The sequence below is a fragment of the Lissotriton vulgaris genome, chromosome 2_1 (assembly GCF_964263255.1).
Source record: "Lissotriton vulgaris chromosome 2_1, aLisVul1.2, whole genome shotgun sequence".
Lineage (NCBI taxonomy): Eukaryota > Metazoa > Chordata > Amphibia > Caudata > Salamandridae > Lissotriton > Lissotriton vulgaris.
Window position 1 is genome coordinate 1,809,158,298 of NC_141687.1, and position 22,105 is coordinate 1,809,180,402.

A 22,105-nucleotide genomic window follows, 5' to 3' on the forward strand; every position below is an offset into this window, starting at 1 on the left:
TAAATTCACCTTTATTGAATCTCCCTTTTTTGCTTAATCTTAGAAAGCCTTGGGTAAGGGTTGGAGTTTAAGGGTGTTGGTAGCATCAAAGATATTATTGATGTAAGTGGGTTGCAGCCCTATGGCTTGCTTTCTGCTCACTATCAACTACCCCATCCCATCCTATTACAAATCTCTGTATATTTCTTTACGTTAAAGGATTTACTGTAGGGCTACTGGAGTAGGAGGTATGTATTAATAATTGATTGACAACTGTACAAATAACCTTTAAAACTTCAACAGCAAATGAAACAATTAATTGACCTTTAATAACATAAAGTTGTTTCTATCACATTCCAAATACAGTGCACAAACTATTTTGCTACCTGCAAAATTATGACAACAGCCCTTTACCATATGCAACCTGCCAGTCCCTTTAAGCACAATATAAAATCATTCTCTGTGTTATAGCAGCTGTGTGGAGTCAAGATGTGTCACATTCTGGCCACCCATTCCGCATTAAGCAGATATTGCCAAACAGTCATTTCAAAGAAATCTGACATATTTTCTTCTGATGTCAGTAGATTTGCTAGCTAATCTGATGTTAAATATGAGGAGCATTTATTTAGCTACATAGCCATCGCTCAGCTAACTCTTGTTCAGCATTGGTTAGAGCTGAGCCCACTATACATAAGCAATGGTGGAATATGGTTATTGATTGAATGGCACTCAAGTCTACTATTTGTAATGAATGAAAGGGACCAGGGAAGCTGGGTGAAAAATGGGTGCTGCTTCAGACCTATCTACAGAACTCTTAATGACATAAATACCTGGTACCCATTTTGTCCACTCATTTATGTAGTACATATTATATGATTAGGCATGATGATCTTCTCCAGTGTATCCAGTTATGTATTTATGACACCTTCTTCATAATCCTGTGCAATATAATATTATATTTCCTTTTAAAACCCTTTTTTTAAAAAGAGAGGATATGGGAAATTCTAGTTAGGAAATAATTCGTCACAGGATTTGAAAGTGTGTAAGACCTAATTATCTTGATCCCACTCCCTGAACACACTTTTACTGTAGTAATAGTGTTTGAAGCTACAAAGTATATAGGGGTCACTGAGTGATAAATGTGAAGTTTCTCTGATGCATATGCAACTGATCACACCTGAGATTGTGCAATGCAGCCTAGCTCCTGCATACACAATGAATTGGGTAACATGCAAATCTGTGTTTGTACAGGTATGGTGGGTTAAAATATGGGCAGGGTCTGCATTACTACAGCGGATCACAAAATAGTGTGTTGGCAATGCTGCACATACATACGCTGTTGCTCCTCGTGGGCACAGAGAGAGAAGAGATGTTGCTATTACTCATGTGCAAAATAGAGAGAAAAATATCACTAACATAGATAATGCAGCCCATCAAAAGACAAACAGCATAAAATAGATTTTTCAGTATAGAACACAAACACCACAGTGTCCTTATCTGCAAGGAAGTTGCAGAATACGAAGAATAAACTGGCCTATTCAGGCTTTTTGAGTTTATGTTTCTTACCGTTCCGTTACTGTTTCTTTACTGACATGTTTGCACATGACTTAATTAGATGTATGATTTGTTTCTGTTCAACATTGCCACTGTGGACCACCAATAAACAATATATTAAACAAGAGCCTCATTTCAGTAATTATCTTAACAGACTTCGGCAGTTTTTAGTTTACTTATATTCATTTATTTATTTTGAGACATATCTAACTTGATTGCTCTAAATAGCACCACGTATGTATTTAATTATCACTTTATTTATCAATTTATAGTTTTTGTACACCTGTCCAATTTAACATCTCTTACAAAATCCATGTGCCTTTTCTAAGGTCATGCTTAACTAAATATGAACATTTGCAGCAGATAACAGGTTTTAAAGATTAAAAATACATAATTTACAAATGGATACAAGAGAGAGAGACTTTATACATGTTTACATTTAAGCAATTGATTTATTAAAACGATGTTGTACTTTAAAATAATCAATATATGCCCCTGCATTGGTGTAGAATCTCATTGCACTTCTAAAACTTCTATCAGTAGTAAGGGTTTGCAGTCAGCCCCTAGAGGATAGAGAACTTTTTAATAGGAATTGGTTCTGCTGAGGTGCAAGCTTAAGTTATTGCAAAGTAGTGTTTAAGAAAGTTTTTTTTTAATAATGGCGACATATTGATAGCTTCAGATATCTATCTATTCAAATTTACCGGAGGAAAATGTGTTTTTGCTTCATTTACCATAGTTAATCATTTATCCTTGTAATAATTCGAGACTCCAGAGGAAACTTATTGAATATGGATTGCATATTTCTCTTTACTCCTCCTCAGTGTTTGACTAGAGTAGATTAGTAGTCTCTTTAAAATTTCAACTGAAGCGTGAGTTATAAAATATGATTTCAATATGAATCAGCATAGACAACTTAATACAGTAGCTCAGAGGATTCATGAGACACAGTATTCGGTAATTCAAGAAGTGAAAACCAAATCAGAAAAGTTAAAAAATGTACTTTCTATAGTAGTCACCACACAAAGAATATATCTTAGCATGACATTTTAAAACAGTTTCACATTGCATTTGTAATATTGGCATGACACATATTTTATAAATAGCAAACAGACAGTGTTTCAAAACATTCTGTAACAAATGAAGCTATCTACTTGTATTTGTAATACAAATAATTCCATTTTTTGGTGAACATTATATATCCTGCCACGATTTGTAGAAACAATAGTACAGCATCTCAGTCCTTAATTGAAGATGGAAACAAGAGCATTAAAGAAAGCAATACCAAATAAAAACATCAAAAATATTTCTTATAAGAAATGAGAAATCTTCATTCAAGATTGTTACATTCCACTTGGCCTCAACCAGTTTTGGAATTACTCGGACCCGAAAAGAGTTCTGTTGGTTTCAGCCATAAGTTTTGTCCTTGCTTTTCATTCTTTCTCCTTCTTTGAGAGATTTTTTACAAATAAGCTTAGAACATGGTGAACAAACTGATATTGTTCCGATGTCTGAATCATTCCTCCCCTAAAACAAAAGGAAATGCATATTAATCAAATCGGAATATTTAGTCTTTTATCACTAATCTGACGTAGAACAGAGGAAGTAATGTACTTTGTTTTCAGCAAAAATTAAATGTTCCTGCTGCCTCAACACAGTGGCACGTGTGCTTGTTTTCCTAATACACAGTAACAAGTAATGCTGATTAATTTGTTGGGTTAGTTTTATTAGGGAAATTGGACAGATTTCCACAGCATTTCAGCAATAATCTGATTTGTCATGTTGAGGTTGTGTTTACAGACTAATCATCATTGTCCCTACAAACGTTGGTGCAAATTTCAGACAATCTAGCACATTGAGAATTGTGGACTTCTCAAAACAACAAGGTTTTGCCAGGACTGGCATCAGCAAAATCATAAACACGAGACAAATCTTGGATTGATGGAATTTAACTACTAGAGGAAGTTACTATTCATATTACCTTCAAATTAGGGCTATAGAACCTGAATTAATAAGTACATTTTTATCAGTTCTGTTTTCCTGTAAACGTGCTGCAAATGTTAATACGGTTTATTACTTATTTTAAAAAAAATGTTAGGATACCCTAATGTTTATTCAATTTGTGCAAAAATCATCTTTACTTCTCTTACGTGTTGGCTAGACTAGAGCATATTGTCTATTTCCCAGCTACTGCGCTTGGGCTCAACCCTAACAAAGAAAGCAAAAAAAGTAAAGAAAAGTCACAAGTGCACTGTTGCAATGAGTATGTTTGTATTATTTTCTTAAAGCTGAAGAACATCTGGTATGGATGGAAAATAGCAATAAAAAACAATTCTGAAACATGTTCTCCCTTCTAGTAAATCTGAAAGTACATGAAGGATTTTAAAAAGTTGAGCTACCTGTCCATCCGTAACTGGCAGGTTGTTCTTAGAATATCAACCACACCTTCATTCTTCAGCTGCTTGCAGCCTATGCTGGTGGCAATGAAACATCCCGTTCTTCCTATACCTGCGCTGGATAACACACAAAAAGAAAAAATGTTATTGTTACTTTTATTATTTTCAGGTAGATTAATTGTGATCTCTAAACTGTTTACTAACCGTAGTGTCTTTGTGGAACACCATATCAGTGACAACATTACCAAAGATTAGCAGTGGAGCAAAGACACAGAGACACATCCATTTACATCATCATTTCTGTTTGTGTAACAGGCAATGAAGTCTATGAAATCTGCACTCGGTCAAGTGTAGCGCATATTGACTTCACACTACCTTACTCCATAATAAGTGCATTCCTCCACATGTGCTAGTTGGGACTGTGTTTGAATCAAGATTAGTTTGTTTCAATCTTTTTTTTATCATTCAGTAACATGAATAGTATGACACCAGTTTGTGTTATTTCTATACAAACAAGCATTGACAAAGACAATCCATCTCAGCAGTTAAACCTATTAACTTTGCCAATTCTTTTTGTTTGGCTCATGTAGCTGCATTGAATTTACAAGTTTCCACTGTGGCTATTTGGGAAAAGGTTTAAAACAAACGAAAGTGCATTGAAAAATGGCTGCCATGGATGCATGTGAATCCATGGAGGCCATCTTTGATTGCATTTGGAATATTTTAACAAATGCTATTAAAAGATGGCCATGGAGAATGCATCCCACCCACAACAGTCATCCTTAAATTATGTATTTTAAATGATCTTTACTGAGGTTTCATAGAATACAAGATGTAATTATAATATGCGATTGGTTTACATATCAACATCATAATGCAATCTTCAATATAGTCAGATCAACAAACCCCCACTAAATCCCCCTTCATCCGCAGCTCTCGTGCCAGGACCCACAAAACCTACTTAGGGGTACCCTTGTTTTTGCGGGCTGTGAAGTAGCTTTAGGGATATCTTGACTCACACCAGAAAATACATTTTCTTTTCCTTTAAAAAATCCCATACCAAGATGGCTGCCATGTATGGGAGCGCATTCACAGCAGCCATTTTGGAATGATATTTGTTCATGTACAGGAGACAGTCTTTAGACCAAGCAATGCACAGGGAGCAGGAAATTTGGGCAGCATGGCTGGCGCTGGCCGCAATCCGGGCGCAGATGGGCATGACTTTGGTGCTCCAGCGTTGCGCTCGCTGTGAAAGTCTGCGTTGCGGCTCCCATTAAATAAGAGCTAGGTCAGGCAGGTCAAAAAACTAGACAGCTAACCCTACAAGATGGTGCCTTGCCGATGTCCCAAATGAGACGTGTAAAAATGGTGCTTTCCTCGAGGGAGGAACTATGGAAGCAGAAACCCAGTCATCCCCAAAAGGTAAGGGGAAAGCCATCATAAAGGGCCCTCAATAACAATTTTAAAACAATAAAAACGAACCCTGCACTCTGCAACACACAGCACTGCAGATGACACAGTTATTTAAAAAACGAAGTTCATGCATAAATTAAAAACGGAGTTTATGCATCAGTAACATCAGGTCCTATAATAAACAGAACAGTAAGAAGCTCAGAAAAGTCAAAGTGGCCAACTCAGTTTACCCCCGAGAATCCACTGCGCATCTGTGTCACTTCTCCCATTAGGTAAGAGCTAGGGCAGGCAAGTAAAAAAACTAGACTGCTAACCATGCAAGATGGCGCCTTGCCAATGTCCCAAACGAGACAAGTAAAAATTGTGATTCCCTCGAGGCAGGAACTAGGGAAGCAGAAGCCTGGTCCCCCCCGGTAGGCAAGGGGAAAAGTGGTCACACAGTGCCCTTAACCCGTTGGCTGCTGCTGTCAGCCAACTGTCGTCACAAGCACTACCTCGGTAGTACTGCGCAAGTCCGTTGGCCGACGCAGCCCCCCCCCCTCCCTGCCCCCCCGTTTCTTCGAACGTTCAGCACTGGCGCAGAACGTTCGAAGCAGCCAACGGGTTAATAAAAATGTTAAAACAATGAAACCTAATTCTGCACCCTCCAACACGCAGCAGTGCAGAAGAGACAGTTATTGAAAAAACGAAGTTCAAGCATGAATCAAAAACAGAGTCCATGCATAAGTAGCAGCAGGTCCTATAATAAACAGAACAGTAAGAAGCTCAGAAAAGTCAAAGCGGCCAACTCAACTTACCCCCCAAGAGACAACTAAATGAACATTATCACTGCAATGCTCCCACAAAAGCCTAGTAAATATTTACTAAAATGAAATTTAAATATGAATCTGATTCTATATTTCCTATGATTTACAATATTATGAGCTGAATGTAGATGCAGCCTATATTCTTGTAATGATATACTGAAGGTAAAAGGGCTGAGTGGGTCATGCTAGCAACAATGCATCTAGAGACATGTCTTACCAGCTGTACTAAAGTTGCCGTTTTATCAGCAAAGGTGAGTAATTTCACAAATATAACTTAAGAGAATTGAGAATCTAGAGCCCTTTTGAGCACTTTCAATAACTTGACTGAACATTTTTGAACAATGTTTTGAGCTGTCCAACAGAGAAGAAAGTAAGGAACAGTCGCATCTGACATACAAACTGTTGAATTAACTAAAGAAAAATACTGCAGTCCAAATGATCACATGCTATTTAGAGTTCTCATAATACCACCAAAGCAAGAGAATGTCTCCTTAAGTTTATGATAGCGATGTGTGACTACGTGAAAAAGACTGGTCATCAACTACATCAGTGTTGGGATGTCAAAGTATCACATAGAACTGTAGCTGATTACCTCTCTCATCTATACAATGTACTTTTGTCTGATAAATATTCATGTTGGAGATCATAAAATAGTAATGTTTCCTCTGTTTCCTCACTGTTATGAGTCATGCACTATTATTCACAAGAACCACTTCTTGCTGATCCTTGTAATGGCAGAGATTATTAGGCAAGAGTAGTATATTCTATTTGTTATTAATATTTTATTTAGATTATTATTCAACACTACAAGCAGTGTCCACAATAGTGCCAAAATTACAGAAAGTTGGGAGAAGGAATGCATAAAGGAGCATTAATGATAACATGTCATGCATATCAGATAAACATCATAGCATACAAGATGCACGGTCAACCAGGCCATCATAACCAGCAAACTCAACTACAGCAACATGTTCTACATCGTCATCTCTAGTCGGCTCATGCAAGTATTCCAGAGCTTCAAAAACACCTCTGCCAGACTCATCCTAGATGTCCACAGCAGAGCTCACATCACTCCCTACCTCACTCAACTACATTGGCTACCCATCCAGAAACGCTGCCAATTGAAATGAAATGAAATGAATGAAACTTATATAGCGCACGACTTACCCTGGGGCATCTCAGCGCTTGCTTAGGGAACCCGTCCTGGTATTCCCCTGTGAGATAACTAAGCCTGGGCGTAGTTCGCGTAGCCGCACTCCGCGAGCTACGCGAAGATGCACTTGCACTCCGCGAACTACGCATAGCTCCGCGAGCATGCGTAGTAGCTTGCTTGACCAGTTCGCAAGCCATTTTTCATCTTCGGGAGCGCCGTGGAACTCTGGAACCTGCTCAACACCACATCTCCAGACGTCGCCTTCCTCACGGAAGCATGGATGAACGCCTCCTCAGTGCCCGACATCGCCGTCACCATCCCGGACGGATACAAGATCACCCGGAGAGACCGCGTCAACGAGACAGGAGGAGGCATCGCCATCGTCCACAAGAACACCATCCGCATCACGACCAACTCAGACGACACCCTCACAGCCGCTTAACATCTTCACTTCCAGATACACACCGACCTCAAGACCACACTCAGAGGCACCCTCATCTACAGACCCCCAGGACCTCGCACACAATTCAGCGAAGACATCGCAGACTTCATCAGCCCGCACGCCCTCGCCTCCGCTGACTACATCCTCCTAGGGGACCTCAACTTCCACCTGGAGAACAACAACGACAACCAACACCACCACCACCCTGCTGGACAACCTCGCCTACCTCGGACTCATGCAACTGGTGAACACCACCACCCACTACGCCGGACACACGCTTGACCCAGTCTTCTCCTCCAGCAAGTACATCTCCTTCAGCCACTCCACCGGGCTCCACTGGACAGACCACAGCTGCGTCCACTTCAGCTTCAGAAAGACCACGACTCACCACCACCCGCAACAGGTTCCCCGCAGGAACTGGAACAAGATCACCACCGACCAGCTCACCACTTCACTGAGCCAGAACCCACCCGCCAGCTCAACGGACCCCAACCAAGCAGCCAACAACCTCACACAGTGGATCACCAATTGCGCTCGCCCAACCAGCCTCAACCACTCGCAGTCCGGCTTCCGCACCAACCACAGCACCGAGACCGCCCTCATCGCAGCCACTGACGACATCCGAGCCCTGCTCGACAACTGGGAAACAGCAGCCCTCATCCTCCTGGACCTCTCCGCAGCATTCGATACGGTCTGCCACCGCACCCTAGTGCAGCGCCTCAGCAACATCGGAATCCAAGAGAAGGCACTGGAGTGGATCATCTCGTTCCTCACCGGAAGAACCCAGAGAGTCCGCCTCCCCCCGTACAGATCCAAGGCCACCGAAGTCATATGCGGCGTACCACAAGGATCATCACTCAGCCCCACCCTCTTCAACGTCTACATGAGCCCCCTCGCAGCCATCGTACGCCAACACAACCTCAACATCATCTCCTACTCCGACGACACCCAGCTGATCCTCTCCCTCACCAACGACCCAGGAACTGGCAGAACCAACCTACACGAAGGGATGAAAGACGTAGTCGAGTAGATGAGGAACAGCCGCCTGAAACTGAACTCAGACAAGACGGAAGTCCTCATCCTTGGATCATCACCCTCCGCCTGGGACGACTCCTGGTGGCCCCCTGCCCTGGGCAGCGCACCCAAACCAGCGGACCACGCACGCAACCTGGGCTTCATCCTGGACTCCTCCCTCTCGATGACCAGACAAGTCAACGCCGTCTCATCATCATGCTTCAACATCCTACGCATGCTCCGAAAGATCTTCCCATGGCTCGCCACCGAAACCAGGAAGACGGTCACACCGGCACTCTTCATCAGCCGAATGGACTACGGAAACACCCTCTATACCGGAACCACAGCCAAACTCCAGAAAAGACTCTAACACATCCAGAACGCCTCCGCACGACTCATCTTGGACATCCCCCGACACAGCCACATCTCCGGACACCTGAGAGACCTTCACTGGCTCCTTGTCAGCAAGAGAATCACGTTCCAACTCCTCACCCGCGCACACAAGGCCCTCCACGACCTGGGCCCCAGGTACCTCAACAACCGCCTGACCTTCTACACTCCCACCCGCCAGCTACGATCGACCAGCCACGCCCTCGCCGCCGTGCCACGCATCCGAAGATCCACCATGGAAGGAAGATCCTTCTCCTACCTGGCAGCCAAGACTTGGAACTCCCTCCCCAACCACCTCCGCCTGACCCAAGACCACCTCTGCTTCAGGAAGCAACTCAAGACATGGCTGTTCGAGCAGTAGCGGACCCCCCTCCCCCAAGTGCCTTGAGACCCTCTGGTTGATTAGCGCGCTATACAAATATCCTGATTGATTGATTGATTGATTGCCTGCATGCTCGGGATGTGTAGCGCGCGAAGTTACCCATGAGGTTTGTCCCGCCCGCTCGCGTCTCCTTATTTCCGGTCACTACTAACGTGTTCGCGAGTTATTCTGTGCCAGATTGCAGTTTCTGCGTGTTCGGCAACTCGATCTTACCGACAAGCATCCTCGCGCACGCGAAAATGCTATTGAGCGCGCGAGAACTACGCTACGCAGCAGTTTGCGGAGTATTCAACAACTTTGCGTTCTCCGCGGAGCGCGGAGTTGCCGAAACTCCGCAAACTCCGCGAACGGAGCGTAGTTCTTTGCCCAGGGTTAGAGATAACCCTGGCAGGGTATCCACAAGGTGAAAGCCAGGCATCCCGCCGCGAGGGGCCATTGTGGAGATTAAGCAAGCTATTGCCCAGAGTCGCAGAGTGTGAACCCGTGAGTCGAGGAGGCACCGGAGCGAGAATTAACGAGTCCGTGGAATTTTGAGCCCAAGACCCGCCGAGGCGGGGAATTGAACCCTGGTCCCGGGCCGAACTCAAGCTCCAGGTCTGCCGCCTCTAACCCCTGAGCCACACTTCCCCACTCATTTCAATTCAAGCTGCTCATCTACGCCTACAAAGCTCTCCACACCTCAACAACTGACTTAATCTCTGCCACCCTCTAGACAACTCTGCTCTACCTCTCTCACCCTTGCAAGGGTCTCGCGCATCCACAGATGCAAGTCAGGAGGGCGTGTTTTCTCCTTCTTCTCCTCTAAGAACTGTAATAAACTTCCTCAAAACATCAGGGCAGCTCCTTTACTTCTCAGCTTCCTCAAGAAAGTGAAGACTTGGCATTTCAACTAGGATCTTCGCCTGCCCTATGTTCCTGCTCTAGCTCCTGGATAGCCTTACAGGTCATACAAATCAACATAACATAACAGCTTACAGAGTAGCAGGAGCTTTGGGTGACAAACTGCCCAGTAGGGCTGTGTATAAAGGTGGCCCAGTAGTGTGGTGTTAGGCCTGCCATCCTTAAGGTGGTCTTTCCCCAAAAACATTCCCTGCTTACCTCCACTTTATGTTTATTAATTTTGTTGGCCTTAGGACTCTGAACACTGTCCCACTGCAGCCCAGTGCTACACTGCATGTGTTTCTCCCTTAAACATGGTAACATGGCTGTATACACAATTGGCATATTTATTTATATGTAAGTCCCTTGTAAAAAGGTATATCATATACACAGGGCCTTGCAAATGAAATACTACTAGTTGGCCTGCAGCACTGACTTTGGCACCCATGCAAGTTTCCCTTTACACCTGTCTCAGGCCTGCCAGTGTGGAGCCTGTGTGTGCAGTTTTACTGCCACTTTGACTTGAAGCCTGAAATTGTCCTTTTATTACACCCACTTCACACCTAAGGTAGGCCCTAGATATACCATAAGGCAGTGTATTGTGAAAGTAAAAGTTAGGACATGTACTTTTGAGATTTGCATGTCCTGTTAGTGAAAAACACCAAAATACGTTTTTCACTACTGTGAGGTCTACTCCGCTGATAGGCTAACACTGGGAATTCCCTAATACACTTTAAAGCTACAATTCCGGATTAGAAAGGAGTAGCTGTGTCATGTTTTATATCTTTGTAATGGTAATGGCAAATCATCTGAACTGGTAAAGTTGAATTAAACATTACTATTTTAAGAAATGTTACTTTTAGAAAGTGGGCATTTTTCTTCGCTTAAAGCTCTGTGTGCCTGCCACCTGTACCCAATACACTCCTGGGGTGGGTGACAGCTACACTTTGTTCATTCACTCTAGACAGCCAGAAAACACAGAAAGGTTAGGTGTGTCTGAGTGCTCATCTGGATTCTAATGGCTCTTCCTGGGCAGGAAGGGAAGAAAGAGTTGATACTTACACCAGAATAGGACATGTCCTGCCCCCATACAAAGGGCTGATTATCTCCCACAGCTATTTTGGAGCCAGGGCTGGGAAGAAAGGACTTCTTTCTCTGCACTTCAAAGTCAACCCCACTTCAAAGGCACAACTGGGTGTAAGGACTGGGGTTCTGACTCCACCAAATAATACACTTCTGGGCATGTAACTAAATTCTGTCAAAAGAAATGCTGTGCTGCGTCTGGGACTAGCACCATACTGGACTGCGACTCTGGAAAATCTATTTCTCTACTCTGCTGCCCTGCTGCCTGCTGCTTTCTGACCCTGCCGAGGTGGACTCTGCCTTGCAAACAAAGTGATCATCAAGGGTTTGTTGGTGTGCCTCCCGTTGCTTGATAATCAGGGCTCGGAAAGTCGCTACACCTGCTCCTGTGCCTGTTCTATTGGAAGTGGACCCAGATACTTGCACCAGAGAAATCAACGCTTCTCCAGTCTGTGTGTAGCAGAACTGGCACATTGACCCTGCTGCAGGAGTAGAATTAGTGCATTGCTCTCTGAACTAACACATTGCCTCAAGAGCCCAGCACATCTCAACCGCGCATCACCACCACAGCAGTGTGGAGAGATTGGCACATCCCCGTAAACTGTGTGGAGAAAACCAGCACATCGCACTTCATAACAAACGCATCTCGACTCAGCAATTCATCCACGGAAACGATGCATCGCCACTACTGAGTGGAGAAAATTGACGCCTTAGAGTGACTGAGGGCTCGACATCCACGTAGCACTCATCTGCACCGGGATCTCAATGTTGTGACCAGGATCAAGGTACTCTGTTCACCGGACCTGCGTGACTCCTGTCCCTGGCCTGTGGGCCATTATGGTCAGTCTGAACTGCTGACTTTGTATCGGCCAAGCATGACCAGATATCCCCCATTGGTGCTTATTACTTCTAAATGCTAGAACACTTTTTATTCTTTAAAAATTCATATCTTGACTTCTACTCATTGGATTTTTATAATTGTGGTCTTGATTTACTAATATAAATATTGTCTATTTCCTAACCCAGTATGGAGTTTTTTTGTTGTGTTGCTGTGTGTTGTGTTGCACAAATACTTTACACATTGTCTCTTTATATAAGGCTGACTGCTCGGTGCCAAGCTACCAGAGGGTGAGTACATGTTATGTTTTAGTGTGTATCTGACTTACCCTGACTAGGATTGTGGTTCCTGCTTGGACAGTGTGCATACCTCTGCCAACCAGAAACCCAATTTCATATCTGGTGAAAGTCATTGAAAAAGCTGTCAGCAGCCGACTCGCCTCCTTCATCGACGAGAACAACATCCTCGAATCCTCCCAATCAGGCTTCAGGTAGAACTACAGCACAGAAACCACCTTCATCGCTGCGACAGATCACATCCGCTCCCTCCTCGACAGAGGAGAGACTGAGGCCCTCATCCTCCTGGACCTCTCCGCGGCCTTTGACACAGTCTCACACCGCACCCTAGCCCGCAACCTCCATGATGCCGGAATCCGGAACAAAGCCCTCGACTGGATCCGCTCATTCCTTTCCTGCAGAACGCAGCGGGTCAGACTCCCTGCTTTTCTCTCGGAGCCTACGCCAACCACTTGATGAGTCCCCCAAGGATCCTCCAGCAACCCCACTCTGTTCAATGTCTACATGGCCCCTCTCTCTTCCATTGTCAGATCACACAGACTCAATATTGTATAGTACGCAGACAACACACAACTCATCCTCTCCCTATCCAACGAACCCAATGACTCGAAACACAACTTTCAAGAAGGAATGGAAGCAGTCGTCAGATGGATGAAGAACAGCTGCTTACAACTGAACACAGACAAAACCGAAGTACTCATCATAGGGCCACATCCTGGTGCCTGGATCAACACTTGATGGCCCCCTGCCCTCGGGAACCCTTCCCCATGCATGGACCACAAACGCAACCTCGGAATCATCCTGGCCTCCGAACTCAAAATGGACCACCAGATCAATACTGTCACCCCTTCCTGTTTTCACACTACTCCATCTCCTATGTAAAACTTTCAACTGGATCCCTCGAACACAAGAAAATCATCACCCACCCTTCATCAGCAGCAGACTGGACTACGGCAACGCACTCTACGTCGGGTTCAACAAGAACCTCACCCGCAAACTCCAGAACATCCAGAACACCTCCACCAGACTAGTACTTAACCTACTGTGCCACCGCCACATCACCCAACACCTGCGGGCACTAAACTGGCTCCCCGTTGAGAAGAGAATAATTTTTAAGCTTCTCACACACTCTCACAAAGCCCTCCAAAACACCAGCCCCACCTACATGAACCACCCCTCTCGTTCCACTCACCCCATCGATCCCTCCACTCAGCTCAGCTTTCCCTCGCCATGGTGCAGCGCATCAAGAAGACCAGAACAGGAGGCCACTCCTTCTCCATCCTCGTGGCCAAGGCACAGAACATCCTCCCTCTTTACCTCCGCCAGACACCTACTTTATCCAAGTTCCTGAAGGACCTCAAGACCTGGCTCTTGAACCAATCACCATGAGCGTCCGGCATCTGCATGTACCCTGGTGGGCCATGGAAGACCTTTGGACCCACTTGACCTTCAATGATACTCTGTGAGTGCTAAGGAGCTGCGCGCCCTCCTCCTCCCCCAGCGCCTTGAGAGCCTTTTGAGTGAGTAGCTGCACTTAACAAATCCTTCTTTGATTGATTGATTGTTTGGTGTTGAAGGAGCGAGGGGTACCTAAGGGGGGAGTGGAACTGGTGACATGTGATCTGTTTCCACTGCCAGGTGCGGGAGGAAGGGGGAGGGTTGGTGGCAGTGGAATGCAAAATGAGCCTGAATGCATAAATAAACTTCCAGGTCTGAAGCCACAAATCCCCCAGAAATGCATGGCAGTGTGAATGTTTCCCATTTTATCCATGGCTGTTTCCCGGCTCAGGCTGGTGTACTAGTGTTTTAAGTGCCCTGAAGAATGCAGCTTTCAGCGGAAGTGGTATATTTATGAACAAGTAGAACAGTTTGGTAAGCAGCAGCATCTTAATGAGCCCTATTCGGAAAGGCAACAAAAGCAGGCGCAACATTCAACTTTAGATGTGGTCGGTCATGGCCTCAAGTGTGACTCCATAATTTGTGCGCATAACAACCTCTCTGTCACAAAGTATACAGAAACCCAGATACTTGAGTTCCTCAGCACACCAATGCAGTAGAACATACAGGGTAAATTGCAGTGTGTTGGCTGTTAGTGTAAATATTCATTATTTCCCCCAGTTAATGTGCAGCCCAGAACATACTACAAATCCAATGAATTCCAACAATATAGGGCTGTGACCTATGGCGGGGGGGTGCCGGAGATTGTGGGCTTTCCCACGGTGGTCACAGCCTCCTGGCCTCCTGGTGCAACCGGGGAGGTGCATGGGGTGACCTTGGTGCTGGTGCCTGTATTGCCTCTCTCCATGTTATCTTACCCTGACTGCCAGGACATCTCGGAGGGGGCTCTGCAGTTCGTCTACCCACCCTCCCAGCACTCCCACCCTGGATCATTATTACTGCATTAGGTGTGAGAAGCAGCAACCTGGAGGGGCCCCTGGCGCTCTCCCCCACTTGGCTTTGATTGTGTTATGCTACCATTCCCAGCGAGTTCACTCTCCCCACTATGTTCCTCACAAAAACTCTGACCTGCATTATGCCCCCCTCTCTCCATCCCCCCGATATACTGCCTGCCTGTAAGGGGGAACTTTGTGTACTGATTTAGGCACACTGTTTCTATCACGACTGAGACCCCAGGGCACAGTGAGGAGATAGGTACTAAGTAGTTTCCTGCCCGCAGGCATACCTGCCTTTCTGACTGACCCCATGGTTCGGGGTGCTTTTGCAGCCTACTAATATGACGTTGAAGAGGACACTGTCCGATCACTCTCAAAAAACCAAAATAGACACCCTGGGAATCAACATGAGTCTCATGCGGGAAGACCTTAGAAGTTTAAATACTGAGTGTAGGTCTCGGAATGTACACTGACGATGGACAGGCATGCAGTCTTGGAGGCAGACTTCCGTATCACAGCTCTCCAGAAGGAAGTACGCTACCTCAGGAAATAATTTTAGGATTCATGAAGGTTGATCCCTCAGCAATAATGTGAGAATTGTAGATCTGCCGGAACACACTGAAGGCCCCAACATGGAACTCTACCTCAATGAAGGGCTTGCACAGACTGTTCTAGGGTGCAAACTATCTATCTTTTGCCCTGTGGAATGGGCCCATAGGGTACCGGGTAGTCCATCCCCTCCCAGTGCCCTTCTGAGACTGGTGGTTTCCCACCTCTTCAACTACAGGGACCATATACTACAGGTTGCAAAGGCAAAAGGGCCCTGGGTGATTGACAATTCAGAGCTGAAAATATTCCACGACTATACCGCGGATGTACAAAGGAGGTGGACTTCCTTCTCCTTCCTGGAGATGAAGTGCCAACTTCAAGCTCTGAACGTTACGTATGCTTTGCGGTTTCCTGCCAGTCTAAAGATGATACATGAGAGCCATACCACCTTCTGTATGATCCCTGGAGAGGCATGTGCCAGGCTAGACTATAGAGGCATTGCCCTGCCTCCCACAGGAGAAGGAGAACTTGCTAGCTGCAAAGTACAGCGATGCCAAAGGCAGGAAGGTGGGCCCCTTGAATGAGCAGGTGGCAAAGGAGAGAGCCCAGGAGGTTGCAGTGGTTGAGTAGCACTCTGCAACTCCTTCCATTCCTTTGAGTGAGGCCAAGAGACTCGATAATGCTGCATGAGAGACAGGGTTGGCTCTGGCTAAGGCCTTGCTGTGAGGGGGCCTGTTCATTACCCTTATGTCAGCATATGACCTGATATAGGTTACCCATACTGAACAAGTCATGTGGGTCACCTTGCACCTGGATATTGGCCCTAGCCAAGTGGGGACCTTGCTGTAAGTACTCTTTATGAGTGGTTCAGTGATGGGGCCTCTAATTCCTGAGGCGGACTTGTGACAAGGGCCTCCTTACCGAGTGCATACATTGCTGCCACGCTACCCTAAGCCTTCCCTTGCACAGTGTTTACAATTCATGAATGTTATGTGACTAAGCTCCTTTGCATTACAGTGCTGCTGCCTGGGTGCCCATTGGTGCACTGGCCTGGGAACCGGTTTTGGGAAGTTGATTTTGCTTTTCTTTGTTTATTATGCTCTCCTGCTTTTTTAAGGTATGCATTGCTGTGGGACTAGGGATGCCTGTGGGGGATTGTATTGGGCATGACTGACAGTGAACATGGAGCTAATACAAAATACCAGCTTATGACCTGGAATGTTATTGCAAGAGGTATCACATCAACCAATATTTAAGGTGACGCAGAGTGCACATGGCATTTCTCCAGGAGACCCACCTCTACTCCCCTGTTCTGGAGTGGGTTCGCAAGAGCTGGCGGGGTACAGTGGTGGAAACTATGAACACCAGATAGGCCAGCGCGTTTTCACACTGTTCACTCCAGGGGTGCCACTTTCTGTGTTGTACACTAAGACCAAACCAGGGGGAAGGTACGTGGAAGTGGAAGGGCTGTTATATGGACTCCCTGTGTCCCTAATCTCATTCCAGGCACTTTTTATTGCTCAACATGCTGGCTCCATGTTACTGGGGGAAACTACAAATGTGTCCAGGATGTGGTGTTAGATGTTTCCCATATGCCGGTGCCTGGTGCACAGTCTATTGCCTTGTCGAAACATCTGCAGTAATGGTTGTCCCACACTCAGGTGTTGGAAGCCTGGCCCTGGTTACACCAAACAGCTAGGGAACACTCACATCACTCCAGTTTGCAGGATCCTCAAACTAGAATTGATCTCTTCTATTGCAGCACTGCTGTACTCTCCAGGGCTCATTGCCTGGGACACATCTCCTCTGATCATAGCCCACTCCACCTCTTCTTATTGTTGGGCAAAGGCTGGCCGCAAATATCAACCTGGCACCCGTCTGTGGAATGCCTACAGAATACAGTATTTTGCCCCACTCTCTCTGACCACATGGACTCTTACTTTATTGAAAATGAGGGACCTGCCTCAGATGCCCAGGTAAAATGGGATGCGTTTAAGGTGGTCTAGCCATCAAAATGTTTTACGGCACCAAGTTGGTGTTGCGGAAGGAGTTTCAGCGTTTGGAAACAGAAATCAGAAAACACAAATTAGTATTATTCTTGGACCAGACAACCACTCTCCCATTAGAGCAGGCTAGACTTGCTCATAAGGCCAGTTTGGTTAAACTGGGTGCCATGGACTACAGGGAGTATTCAGCTATGAAACAAGCAGGCAGACTCCTGGCCTTGCTAGTTCATTCAGTCACCCATTACCCCCTTCTCTACTATTCAGGATAGGTAATGTTGTCAACTAACAAGAAGCAATTAACTTTGGCTTCCGCTCCTACTACAGCACGTTGTATGCGTCTCTGGTGGCAGTGGATGCCTTCGCAACACTGATGTTCCTGAAGGCGCTGCACCTCCCCCAACTGCAGAAATCCCATCAAGTGGAACTAGAAGCCCCCATGACAGGGGATGAGTTATCTCAAAAGCTTAAAAAAATGGCGTGAGGTAAGACCCCCCGGCATGGATAGTAGCCCATGGAGTACTTCACCGCCTTTGCATCACAGCACACCCCACCCCTCCTGCATGTATATCAATCTGCACACTCCCCATCTTTACAGGAAATGGTACTAATAGTAATTTCCAAACGAGCTGGGGATCCCTTGTTGTTGGGACGTATCACCCCCTGTCCCCTCTGAATCCCGATTATAAGATCCTTGGGAAGATGCTAGCAAATTAACTGATAACCAAAGCACAACACATAATAGCCCCAGACAATAATGGTTATAAACTCCCGGTATGAACACTTTCTTGAACTTACACCGCCTTTTTATGTTAAAGGACTGGGTGAACGAGATCCATCACCAAAGCTTGGGTTGACTCTCCCGATATTGAGAAGGCGTTCGATACTCTGGGGTCAAAATTCCTCAAGGAGGTCTTCCACAGATTTGAGGTGGGGCTAAGGTTTCCGAAAGGGATTTTACTGCTATATAATACACCAGTGGCCTAAGGACATGTGCTATTATATCAGACCCGCTCTACATTGAGCATGGTACACAACAGAGCAATCCCCTCTCGCCAATTATCTTCGCCCTGGCAAAAGAACTCCTTGCGTGTGTGCTCCACGCAAGGTCTCCAGATTGTGGTGTTTGGGTCAAAGACTGGTGGCATATAATTTCATTATATGCAGAGGACGCGCTAGTGTACCTTCATGAGGATGCCAACAACATCTCTCAATTTATAGACCTACTGCACCTTTTCAGGCAAGCTGCTGGCCTGAAGATGAACTGGGATAAATCTCATTCCCTAACAGTGAACTGTGGACAAACAGTGGCAGAGGCTCCCACTTGCCCCCTTCTCTAGAGCCATGACATTTTTAAATATCTGGGGATCAGAGTATATCATACTGATAAAAAAAGCCCTGGTGGATGGAAATATAGGTTGGGCACTAACTGCGGTGCGCAGTTCACTGCTCTCTCCTATGGGGCACATAGCGTCTCTAAAATGCTGGTACTCTTGCAACTACTATACTTCTTCACCATTCCCACCCTGCTGACCAGGGGTTTCTTCGCAGGCTAAGCTCACATCTGATTGCCATGATATGGGGCAAGGGGAGGTGACAGGTGATGATCTTCAAATGATATACCCCATATGGTATGGGACCGTGCTCCTTGATAAATAAGGCCAACCCTTGGGAGTAAGAGGAGTACAGTGACAGCAGTCTATTTGATGCCCAGTTAGTCAAACAACTATTCACCACGTTGGGCACAAGGAAGTGAGTCTACTGTTGGAGTGTCAAATGTATGTGATGTCAATCTAGTCATGAAAGCACCTGTCACATCTTACAGGGGCTATTGAACCATTTTATGTTCCTAGTCAAACATATCAGCAGTCTAGAGGCCCAACTGTGTGCGAGCATGTTGTATGGTCAGTAGGATAGCGCCAAGGCATCTGAGTCTAGGTGCCTGAGGACTACATGCCCACCACCTGACTGCATCATCGTGCTTCTCAGCATCTGCATCCACAACATTTCTCCCCGGATCCCTCCCTCCCCCCCACACACGGTTAGCCCAATCCCACCAGGGCAAATCACCCACCTCAAGTGTACCAACCGTGTAAACCACATGCAAAACCTGATCTTAAGTCTAGAACAATCATGCTAAACATATAGAGACATCCAACCATAGGGGAAATCAAAGTGCCATTGGTTGATCTCCAACTAATGTCAGGGGTGTCAGAAGAATCAGTAGTGTCGCCGGCGTCTACCAGCTCCCACTACCAATGGCAATTGGCCTACTGTTGGAGTCCATAAAGTTTGGATTCTACCGGATAAGCAGAGTAGTATTGAAGAAATTCTGCTAGTGGCGCACCTTCTTCCCCCTGTTCCATATCATGGACCCATTATTATGGGTGCAGCAAGGCTCATCGTTTTAAATGTCAGGTGTGCAGCATGCCACAGCCGCCCAACAACACAGCAGCATTAGTTCCACATCTTTTTCATCTTAGTCCAAATCAGCTAGTGGGGAAGAAGCTCAGAGGCTCAGAAGACAAGTGAATCCCCATCTTTCATCTCGAGGAAGTTTATGCAGAAATTCGGTATCTTGTTGCGGAGTTTAACATTTATTTTATTTCCCCTGGTGGGAGACACGCAGTCTTGCCAGGTAGAGCATAGCGTACTGTATGGTGAGTTGCTGGAATTTCTATTTGATGGTAGTGAATTTCTGTCTTGCCTCCTGTATGGTAATGGTGAAGTCCGGGAGGAGGGACACCGTATTCCCCTCAAATATCAATGTCTGTTTCTCTCGGCCCATACGGAGGGCAGTAGCTTGGTCTCCAAACTTGAGTAAGCAAGAAATTAATGGGTCTAGCTGGTGCTCCAGGAGGCGGTCTGTTGGCAAGTGGTCTTTGCGCTCTCTCTCTACCACAAGAGGCGGGGAAAAGACATCTAGGCAGAATATATTTACTAGCATCTTCTCCACATAGACTCTCATGTTCGTGAACTCCCAGTATGTGAATATTATGTTGATGCAATCTTGCCTCCAAATCTTCATTTTTATCAGTTATCAGCTTGAGTACTTTTTCATGTTAGGAAGACATTCACCCTTTGCTGCTATCTCATCCTTTGTATCTGGGATGTGCTGCTCCGCTTCATGCAGCCTGGAATTTTGCCACTCCATTCTAGAGTCCAACACATCCATTTTCGATCCTATTCACACCAGGCTAACTTGCATTGCATGAAGGAGAGTTTTTACATATGCTTCTTCCTCCCTTCAATTTTCTGTTGTAACTGCTTGCTCTGCAGATGTAGGGGACTCGATGCTAGCCACAAATGAGTTCTTGTGATCATAAAAAAGCAGCTTAGAGTGTTGGCTGTCAATGTTCCCCATCTCCAAGTGGCAGTGCAGCACTCTGATATGCTGTTTAGTAAGGGGGTCACTCGGTGGCAACTCACGTGCGCTCAGTAGCATTGATGAGTAGTTCCACCTATGTATTGCTATCCGAGAGCGCACTTTGCTTTCTCTCAACCTCAATTGAAGCAGTTGTCAAGTGGGGGATGGGGCAGCACAGTACCATCTCTCAGCTGGGAGCCAGAGGACAGTGCCCGCAAATACAGTCCCGCCTCACCCCCTCTCAGCACCACACCCGCCAGATTTCAAGGGAGCCACAAGCAGGCTGGAAGTCAGCAGGTTCAATGTCCCAGGGACCAGTCTAGTAAAATAGGCCTTTGGTTATATCCCCCTTTCAGGTTTGAATTGCTCACCTATAAGCCACCTGGGGTCAATGGGGCATTATTTGTTTTAGGCATATAAACAAATGCCTGGTTCAGAGGAACCCTCGTCTACAGACCCCCTGGACCCCGAGCACAGTTCACCGACTCCATCACCGACCTCGTCAGCACACACGCCCTCGCCTCCACGGACTGCCTCCTCCTCGGGGACCTGAACTTCCACCTCGAGAACAACAACGACACCAACTCCACCACCCTGATCGCCAACCTCGGACTCAGATAACTCGTCACTACACCCACCCACTCCGCCTGCCACACGCTTGACCCCATCTTCTCCGCAAGCTCCATGTCTCCTTCAACCACACCACCGAGCTCCACTGGACCGATCACCTCTGCATCCACTTCACCTTCTGGAAACCCACCATGCACCACCGCACCCAACAGATGCCGCTCCGCTGCTGGAACAAAGTCACCAAAGACCAGCTTTCCACCAGGCTCGCCAGGAGCCCACCCACAGACTCGACTGAGTCAGTGGATCAACGACTGCGCCAACACACTCGCCCTGCTCAAGAAGCCCTCCAACACCCACACCAGCAAGAAAGCCAGCTGGTTCACCAAAGACCTTCAGGCCTTCAAGCAAACCTGCCGAAAACTCGAAAAAAACTGGATCCATGAACGTCACCCGCAGACACCACCACTTCATCAGATCCGCCAAAAGGATCTCCTTCAAAGACCACCTAGACAACAATGCACACAACAGCAAAGAGCTTTTCAACATCGTGAAGGAACTCTCTAACCCCAGCTCCAACACCAATGACATCCCACCCTCA

At 46.0% G+C, this 22,105-nt stretch overlaps 1 protein-coding gene across 1 annotated transcript in view; it reads right to left on the reverse strand.

Moving 5' to 3' along the window:
• Positions 1-1,697: 1,697 nt before the first annotated feature.
• PTPN5 (protein tyrosine phosphatase non-receptor type 5) overlaps positions 1,698-22,105 on the reverse strand; it is a 529,877-nt gene continuing 509,469 nt past the window's right edge. The window contains exons 12-13 of the mRNA XM_086957871.1: positions 3,933-4,046; positions 1,698-3,060 (exon numbers count right to left, since the gene is read on the reverse strand). Of these exons, the coding sequence (XP_086813997.1) occupies positions 2,967-3,060; positions 3,933-4,046 (208 nt within the window). The 3' untranslated portion in view covers positions 1,698-2,966. The remainder of the gene's footprint in view (positions 3,061-3,932; positions 4,047-22,105) is intronic.